This window comes from Talpa occidentalis, unplaced genomic scaffold (assembly GCF_014898055.3).
Source record: "Talpa occidentalis isolate TD23 unplaced genomic scaffold, MPIMG_talOcc4v2.1, whole genome shotgun sequence".
NCBI lineage: Eukaryota > Metazoa > Chordata > Mammalia > Eulipotyphla > Talpidae > Talpa > Talpa occidentalis.
Genome location: NW_026555331.1, coordinates 110,405,679 through 110,416,032, shown reverse-complemented (window position 1 = coordinate 110,416,032; position 10,354 = coordinate 110,405,679). Strand labels below are relative to the sequence as shown.

General features: G+C 34.4%; 1 protein-coding gene across 2 annotated transcripts in view; it reads right to left on the bottom strand.

The window, feature by feature from the left end:
- Positions 1-3,625: 3,625 nt before the first annotated feature.
- SEPTIN7 (septin 7) overlaps positions 3,626-10,354 on the bottom strand; it is a 56,661-nt gene continuing 49,932 nt past the window's right edge. For both annotated transcript variants that reach the window (XM_037510191.2, XM_037510204.2), the window contains exons 11-13: positions 9,738-9,873; positions 5,980-6,119; positions 3,626-4,683 (exon numbers count right to left, since the gene is read on the bottom strand). In XM_037510191.2, the coding sequence (XP_037366088.2) occupies positions 4,644-4,683; positions 5,980-6,119; positions 9,738-9,873 (316 nt within the window). In that variant the 3' untranslated portion in view covers positions 3,626-4,643. The remainder of the gene's footprint in view (positions 4,684-5,979; positions 6,120-9,737; positions 9,874-10,354) is intronic.

Genomic DNA, 10,354 nt, shown 5'->3' with positions numbered 1-10,354 from the left:
GAGGAATTCAGAAAGCCTATGCGGCACTAAATTTCAGCAGATCCACAAACACTGCCTCTAAAACAGTGGTTCTGTGTGGCCCATGGGGTCTCAGGCTACCCTTTGAGAGTCTGGCACAGAACAAGGTCTCCTTTTCACTTGACTCTCCTTTGCAAATACAAGGCTGCTTGGCTGGACCCAGCACCCCATGGGGCAAACATTCAGGGCAAGAATAGTCTTCATTCTTCCTGTGAAGCTTTGAAAGACTTCTAAAGAACACAGGAAATTGTCAGACCCCATTTTCTGCTGAAAACAGCTGACACTAAACTTTGAACATTCTATGGATTAATCCCAAATCATGGGAACCAAGTTTGCTTGAAAAGCAGCAATGCTTTCACCAAAGATGTGATTACTCTGATAGACCATTTCAACATTACTTGCAAAGAATTATGTATTTTACAACTCCCATTAAAAATTCTCTTCACCGAAACTAGCTTATTTCCACGGTGTGCTGTACTATTGAACACATACTGCATTTTCTAACTCCAAAAGGTCATCTCTGGGTACTAAGAAGCAGGTGTAGGGTCCTATCAGAGCACAAAGACACTGCAAATGAACCACCACTGAAAACTGAGGAAAATCAATACTCTTGGTCAGTCATGGCCCTGGCATCACTACTGCCACCAACATTCAAGGACAATCTCCTCAGGACCAGGCACTTTCATATGCACAGTCACACATTACAGTCAGTGTAATCCTCACCACAAAATAAGGATGGGCCCTATTTTAGAGCTGAAAAAACATTCTGAAAGGAAAAGTAACATCCTCAATTCACAGACTCTGGTATTTGAATGTAAATGGTGTGTTCACTGTTTCCTTCTCCAGGCTGCGTGGTGACAACACTTTGCAAGCGTGGTAGTACACACCAGGGGGTCACATAGCATAAGATTGAGGCACACAGGCTCAGGTGTCACCAAGATGGGCTCACACTATAGTTCTTCCAGTTACCACCAATCTACTGTGTAAGTCACTAAACATCTCCAAACCTATTTCCACATATATGAAAGGATGAATACTGCTACCTATGAGTAAGTGTGGATAATGTTTACTATTTCGCTTACTGCTTATAATGTAACTATTTAAAACATGAATTACTATTTTAAAGGGTCAGGGGAAATACGTTGGGGTAGATGGTTACATTTGCAAGCTTTTTACTATAAAAAGGTCCCAATTTACTAGAGTGGCAGTCTTCACTAAAACTTCCTTGGGCCCTCAAGAATAATCGAGTATTAATCATCTACATACTACTAGATCACTGGCATCCAAAGTAGAATGGGTTAGATAAATGGCCTGGGAAGAGTGCTAAACCTTTCTTTCCTCTTTAAAATTGTGTTTCAATATTAACAGTTGTTAATTATATAATTTATTTGATAATTAGGGATACATGTTCAAACATTTTAATAAGGAAATGTGATCAGGTTTAGAGTGGGTGATCTAGATGACTTGCTAATTCAATAAACATTTTGCTCTGTTACATTATCAGAGCACCTTATACTTTTTTCTTTCTTACCTACTATATACCCCAACCTCTATTCCTAGGTCAGTTTCTTGAAGAGGATAAAAGGCATGAAAGATACGGGTGTCAATGTGCAGGTGGTAGTGTGAGCACAGTTAATGAGTCTAAGAAGCAGGACTCTCTCAGCCCTTAAGATTATATAGCCTGAACTATACAGAAATTAACCTTATGTGCCATTCACCATCCACTTCCTGTTACTTGTGAACTTGATAAACAATTAGATCTCATTCCACTAGGTGGCGGTAAAACTTTATCATGGATTGCCCAAATACCTTTTCTGAGATTAGTGTTTACTTGGTCAACCTTGCTTAATTAGAAGTGATTAAAGAGTTACTTTCATTATACAATGCCTCTGATAATGGAGACTAGGTAATGCCCATTTTGCTTTTAACAAGCTTACCTTTTCTTAAGTCTTCCAGAATGTTACATATAATGTGAATGACCACATAAAAAAATGATCACATGCAATCCACAGGTCATGTAGCAAAAGTAACCGTCAGCATGCTTGACAAGTCTGGAGTCAACACTCAAAGGATCCAGTAAAGTTGTACAGATCCTGTATCACATTCAGATAAAAACCTGGGCCTGACACAGATAAAGACAAAGTTTTCACTAAGGTGTAAGAATAAAGGTGGCTCAAAAATCATAATAGTTGGTGGGCCTCCCCTGGTGGTGCAGCAGTTGAGCGCTGGGCTGCGAAGCTGCCTGCAGCCTCTGCAGCACCAGTTCGATCCCCGGTCGCTGGCAAAGGTCCCACATGGCATGACAGACCTCTCCTGCCGCGCCCGCTGCTCCCCTCAGCAGTGTATTTCATCACTCTGTCTGTTCTGTTTCCCGCTCTGGCTCTGGTGAATTCTCTCACCCTCCCGCGCTTCTGACTGTACCTAGTGCTTGTATAAATAAATCTTTTAAAAAAAAAATCATAATACATAGAAATTTTAAATGGTAGCTATGAGAACCATTTCTAGAATCAGTAGTACTTCACCATTTAGCCAAGGGGCCTACAAAAACATTTTCATTTTGCATTCTTCAAATTCAGTAGGTTTTTCTTAATTCCCTAAAGTCAAACTTTTCTGGTTAAAAGAGTTGTTAATCCAATCTCTCAATGCAAGAAGTAAAACATCACTTCCCACTCGCCCCTACATACCTGCTTATAGCTGTTACTGATCATTTGATTCTAGATCTTAGAATAAAGCCAACTGCTTTTTAAAAAGCAATTCACAGCTTGTTATGCTCTCCAATAGCAGAAGGTATTTTAGGATTTTTAAAAAAGATTTATTTATGCATACAAGAACTGGGGTACAGGCCAGAGGTGTGGAGGGTGAGAGGATTCACCAGAGACAGAGTGGGGAACAGAACAGGCAGACTGACTGAAATACACTGCCGAGGGGAGCAGCGGGCGAGTCAGGAGAGGTCTGCTGGGCCACGTGGGTAGGGATCAAACTTGTGCTGCAGTGGCTGCTGATAGCTTCATAAGCTGTGTCTTAACCCCTTGCGCCAATGGGGAGGCCCAGTATTTTAGGATTAATAAAACTTTTCCAAGATAGTATTTAACTAGTGAAGGCCATTAAATAAAGACAAATGTTTATTGTAGTATTGTGAATGTTTTTAAGGTCCCATGAAATCTACTTTAAAACTAGTACCCTTATATGTAAAGGGGTTAACTTATATGTAAAGCCAAGACTCTACAATATGAATTATCTTCCTAATATATGTTTTACATTTTAGATTCATGTATTTTTTGAGAAGCAATAAATCTTTCAAGCATACTGATGTATTTTAAATCATTGAGCCATAGAAGTAAACAAAAACATTGGCTAACTGTAATGATTATTTACTTCCTTTCTGCTTGGATCATTTCTTTAAGATGACATGGTGAAACTTTGAAGTGATGAACTGGGCTGCAATAATTATACATTAGAAAATGTGCATATAAGCATTCTAAATGAAACAGACATACAAGAGAAAAGAATTAAATCACGGAGAAGGAAAATTTAGCTAAAAAGTTTCTTCCCAAATATATATTCTAGTCTTGTATATCAACTTAGATATTTAAGACCCCACACTCCGTTACATCACAACATTGTTTATTATGTGAATTTTTTACAATACAAACAAAAAAATACAGAAATGCAATATATGAATACAGCTAAATGCAGAATGGTGACTTTTTTCTTTTTAAGAGGCCATGATTCCCGTTTCTAGTAAAATAAAGAGACTGCACATAGGTAGAAACAGGTTGGTCGTTAGCTTTACAATTTTGCCTAGAAATGACCTATAAATGCATTTTTCCCCCTGCTACTTACCATAAAATGTAAAAAGGGAATTAAAGAAAAGTTTCTTTGTTGGTTCCTACCATATGAAAGATGCTATATTCTATTTTAGCAGGGCCAATATATGGAAAATACCTAAATTAAATGTTATCACAAAAATGAAGCAGTAATGAGATTCTGGCTAAAGAGGGCACTAAATGAGAATAATATAAGTTTAAAGAATCTGAAACAAACAAACAAAAAAAGGTTGTTATAAAAAAGCTCTAGGTGCACTGTAAGCATATAGGTTTTTTTTTCCATGTGTATTTTTAAACAATGGAAGTGTCAAAAAATAGGGTCAACTGTGTTAGACTAAATTACATTATTGTATACGCTGCATTGAATGGAACCTTTGTATTATATTTATCAGAGAGAAGCATAGTTTTGCATCATATTATGGCAATTTATCCTCAATGAAAACCTTCCAGAGTCCTTTTATTTTGGAATATCCTGTAAACAATCAAACCACCAGAACATGATTGTACAACAGTAAAATGTTTTCTTGCATTAAATTGAAGACATCTGTTTAATAAAAAAAAGAAAAATGTAGGAAAGGTACTTAGAGCTGTTAGTTTCTAAGTACACAACACCCTATACAATTAAAGGCATCTTAATTTCCATCAAGAACAACAACAAAAAAATTTTGTCATGCTGTTAATGTTAAATCCATCATTATGGATAAAACTGGTGCAAATTGGTCAAACGGATCCAACAAACACTGATGTCCAGGCTGGCATATTGGCAAACTAATACGTAACTGGTGGTCACTAGAGGGTTTAAAAGATCTTCCCTTTCTTCTTGTTCTTCTCCAAGGTTCTAAATGATTAAAGGGAAAATAATCAAAATGACATTATAAACAACAAATGACAGCAACAGCTAACTCAACTACAACTGTGTTTGATTTTCAAACGCTACACAGTTTCATTTAAAATACTGAATATCTGACAAAATTCCAGGATAAGAAGTAATAACTATGACAAAAACCTATTATTTGACATATAAGAATAATTCTTCCCAAATGAAACAGTGCAAAATAAAAATGATCAACTGATATCAACCAGAGTAGCCTTTTCTCCTATGAACATTTGCATTCTGCAACGCATTTCATTTTTTTTTTTAGAAATATATTTTCCTCCTACATAAGGAAAAAGTTATTGGAAGGAAATGTTACAGAACAAATGTCTAATCTTGAAAGTGTAGAATTCTTGTAGGGATTCAACTTTTCTTATTTAAATGGGAGAAAAGAAAACCAAGGTGCAAATATTACTGAGTCTTGTAAAAATTAAGAAACCTACCAGCTGTATTAGGGATTAGATATCCAAAATTTTATTGCAAATAAATAAATCCAAGACAATTAAAACATAGTCCTAAATGTATTAAAAAAATCTTTGTAAGTAATGCTTTATATGCTTACTAAAAATTGAACACAACCAATATGTACAACATAAAGAGGATAAGAAACGAAATCCACTGGGACAATGTAATGAAACTGTTAACACTATATAATTATGAAGATTGTTATTTCATGGAAAATGTTTGTAGCAAAAAATACTGTTACAGTTAGACCATATCTATCAATATAAAAATTTTCATCCATGAAAATAATTGAGATACTTGAAAATGGTGGTATCTTTACTCTATTTATTTAGTTTCATGGATATTATTGCACTTATACCTTTTCCCATTTTTTTCTACCATCATTTCTTAATCCTCTTTGACCTTTCTCTTTTCTCCCTTCTTTTTTACCTCAGAAGCCTCACTTCATTTATTGCATCCTCTATTTTTTATAAGTATTTTACTTTGTTGAATTGTCTGCTTTGTAAATGCCCAATATAAGTTTGTTATTCTGATTTGTTTTACTACACAAGATTCCCTCAAACTCCATTTTTTTGTTGTTGTAAATGACAATGTTTTGTCTTTCCCGATGACTAGTATTTCATTGTATGGATGCCACATCTTCTGACTCTAATACCCATCAGTGCGTACTCAGATTGTTTCTGTGTCTTATAAGTAGTGTCTTCTACAATGCCACTTTAATGTTTTTAAAGTAGGAAAATAAATCTTGAAATTATTTATACTTATATATGCACATTTTTTGGAGTCTGATATTACCTTGAAGAGTTCTGTTGTTCTAAAATACGTTGTTGAGCTTCCCAGTTTGCTTTCTCATCTTCAAACTGACGGCGTTTTTCTTCTAATTCTTTGTGTTGTGCTTCCAAATTCTTTTTCATTTGCTCATGGCGCCGCTGGAGCTAAGTCACAGCATAATATATAAAATAAAACTGTTTAAGTAATCAGAAGCAGAAGTACATTTGATCCAGGAATCCTAATTTTTAACAGCATAACCTGGAAAGCACCACATAGGATTCCTCCTTTTATAGGAACTGCTACCTGAGAGATCAGTGAGAGTAAGTTCCCAAGAGATAATCTTGGGAAATAGGAAGAAAAAGTACAAGCTTACAGTTGTATAGCACTTTATAATGGACATTTCTTAACTTATCTTTTTTCTTTATTCACAAGCAGCCATGTAGGAAGCTGGTGGGGGTGTGTGTGTGGGTGGGGAGGAACCACTGCTCTCTCTGTATAGAAGAAACAGTTGTAGAGATGATTAGCCAGAAAGTGGCAGAACCAGGGATTTGAACTTGTCTCCTAATTTCAACTTCAGAGAGCTGAGACAAGTGGAAAGAAAGCAGGAAGATAAGGACCTAAAGAGTTCCAGGAACAAAGTAAGGACTCCTGTTTTTATAAAACAGTGGTTCTCAAAGATTAATTTTCATACAAATCACTTGAAATGTTTGTTAGGAATACAGAATCCTTCACTTCACCCAGACATGCTGAATTACAATTTTTAAGTGGTAAGTCTAGAAACTGCATTTTCAACAAGCACAGTGATTCTAATGCAGGTGGCTCTTCTCACATAGTGACCATGCTGTATAAAATGCTGGCTGAGAGGTGGGAAAACACTCATGCAAAGTAACACAGAAACAAAGAGCTTATTTAATGACTCATTGAATAATTTCATTTAGGCACTAGTCAATCTATTTCTGAAGAAAACAGTCTTACAAATTAAAAATAATCAGATTAAACCTCACTACATTAAATATCTAAGAACTATTGAAAATCTTCAAGTGACCGGGAATTAGTTCTATTAAAGATCATATTACATCTTGAATTTGGACTGTAATAATACTTTTGCATACAATCTTTTCTCACTAGTTCTATAAAATCACAAAAAAGTGACTTTATATTCATTCTTATTGCAAATATTTCGTGCAATTCCTACAAAATGAAGCAATCTAAGACAAACATAAGAAAACATGAGTCAAATTTGAGACAAATTCCTGGTAGCACAAAAGCTACTTTAAAAAATTAAAAAATAGAAGCACAGAAAAATGTGCTATTAAAAAAAAAAAATGCGAGGGCCTCCCCGGTGGCGCAGCGGGTTGAGCTGCAGCAGGTTGAGTGCAGCACTGTGGAGCTGTCCACAGCCTCTGCAGCGCGGGTTCCGGCCGGCCAGGGAGAAACCTACACAGCACGGCAGACCTCTCCTGTCTCGCCCGCTGCTCCCCTCAGCGGCGTTTTCAGTTTGTCTGCCTGTTCGGCACCCCACTTTGTCTCTGGTAAATTCTCTTGCCTTCCTACGCCTCTGGCCTGTGCCCCAGTTCTTGTATAAATAAATAAATCTTAAAAAAAAAAAAAAAAAGCCAGGTAATCATACGTAACAGGAGAGGATACAACAGGGCAAAAGCATACAGGAGCCTCAATTGAACTGAAGAAGTTTTATTTAAGGTGGGCAGTAGGTTGACAGGTGGTCATAATTTTTTACACATGTATTTTTTACATTAATTGAATGCAGTAAAAAATACAGGTCACAATCCTTAGCTCTCAAAAACCTCTTGCAGTTCAGAATTCTTTGTATTTTAGAAGGGTGATACTGCGTAGAAAGGTTTATAGATTCTCTTTACAAAATATCTTTTGAGCTATCTAGCTGGCATTTATAATTAAACACATTACTATTTTTTGCAGTAAAATGTTCACCTCATGTGGGCCAAACGCTATTAGTTCATGTACAAGTTTTCAGTTTTCAGAGCTTTTTAGTATTTGAAATTGTGGATACATGATTGTGGACTTGTGTGATAACTTAAGAGCAAACAAAGAGTTAAATGAGTTCAATTAGGAGTGTCTACCTATTGACCAGATCCAATTTATTTTTCATCTCATGTGAAAAAGGGATAGCCAAAAACAACTACCTCACAGGCTGCAGTGTGAATTAAATAGCAATATGTGAAAGAAGCTTACTTAGCACGGTGACTGATGTACTGTGCAGCTTGCTATTAGCAGCTCTTCCTCATACAAATATTAATAACACAAATTAATTTGGGAAAAAACTATTAAAAAAGACCAAATAGGCTTCTTCACCGATATAGTTACATGGCTTATAAGAGAGGAAACTTAGTGCCCTTTATAGTTCCTTCAATGGTAAGAAAGATTCCACCTTTCAAAGGGTTAATTAAGTTACTCAAAATTCTGTTTTCACGACTCCCAATAATCATAAAAATGCTTAAAGAATTCTTTGGCTATAGGTTCATAATTATTTGTTATATCATTTACTCTTAGGAGCATGGATATGTCTATACCCAATATAAATTCAACTTTTAGATTTTCAATGGAATGTAAGTATGGAGATAATGCAGAGCCTTGATTAATCATGTTTTTAATTTCCCTTCTGATCTGTATCTTCCAGATTATTTATTAATTAGGGAAGGGGTACAGATGCAAATAGACAGATTTAATAACATGCTAATAGTAAAAAAAGACTAAATTAAATCTCCAAATGGAATACTAGTCCTGCTTGGCAATCTCAAACCAGGAGGATAATTTCATACCCTGCTGAATTAAGCATATCACAAATAAAACAGTATAGCTCTCATTTTTTTTTTTTGTAAGAGACTATATGAAAAGCTAAGTAATTAAAAAAAATCTAATATGGAATAGAAAAATTTCCTCAAAATTACTGACTAGTTTACTCTCTCCATATATTCTAGCAACTCAATGATTAGAATACTTTTGGTTACATAAATACTTCTGGTTAAAGAGGGTTTCAGTATTTTATGTAGTAATTACAAAAGCAGTGAGCTCAAATGAGGATTAACAAACATCTGAATCTCACTTTATTTAGATACAAATATTTTTATATGGGGAGCCACATAACACAGATCTCACTCAATTTTATCTTTAAACATTGTTTTAATATAAAATATTTAAGATATTCTTTTAATATAAAATATATAATATAAAATATTTACTATAAAATATTTCATATTATTGGGATGCTTTTTCATTATCCTACCCAATGCTGTAATATTGAGAATTACTTGACACTATATTGCAAATAAGACCAATTCATTTTCTCCCCCTTTGACTGCCTATTTATCCTAGCATGTCCTTAGTTCAATTAAATGTTCTTTCTCATTCATATTCAAATAATTTTGACCTATTACTATACTAGCACCCACCAGTCTTTACTCTTAATCCATCCAAGTTCTGATCATTACTTTTCTTATACACTATATATGCAAGAACTTATGATTCTATTTTTCTTAACTTGCTCATCAAAAGTAGTAATTTATTATAAATATTCGAGCTATTATGTCTTCCTACCAAGTATACCTGTGTACAAACATTTACATATTGAAGTACACATCACTTTATTATAAACAAGCACTTGCTTTTATTTATCCATTTTATAAGTGTATTATATTAGAAAAAATGAGTAAGAGGTAGTATTATTTATGATCTTATTAAAGATCTTTATCATTTCAAAAAGGAACATTGTGTCTATTAGAGGTAGAACTCTTAAGTTGATTTACCTCAGCTTCAGAGTCCTTCAGTTTCTGAACTTTTTCTTTGACCTTCATCTCAAACACCTGCTCCATTTCCATTTCCATCTTCTTCATCTTAGCCACATGCTCTCTTCTTTCTTCTTCCATTTGTGCAAGAGGGCTCCTGGTGTGAACATTAAGGACATCATTAGCCATCTATTATACAAAACTCTTAAAACATGATGAAAATGAGATGCTACATGTTATTATTAAATTCTCTGCTTTTTTTTTGAAAATAATTTTCGAAATGATTTAATTATTTGGCTACCATCTTAGATGACAAAACAAATTTGACATTTTATTCTATAAACATTTATATAATTACACATTATACACATTTTTATATAATTAGTTACTTCAAAATTTATAAATATTTATAATAAAAACTTCTATGAAGTTTCAAATCTACACTTAAATTTCTAGTGAATATTATGAAAACAGACTAAATAACAAAGGCAACCAGTAGCAGGATGTTTCTCTAAACTTAATGCATATCAAATCTAAAGAAAACACATACAATAAACGATAGAAGGAAAATAGAATGAAACATTCCCAAAATATATTCATAAAGTGTAAAAATAGAAATTTACTCAATTTTGCACTTT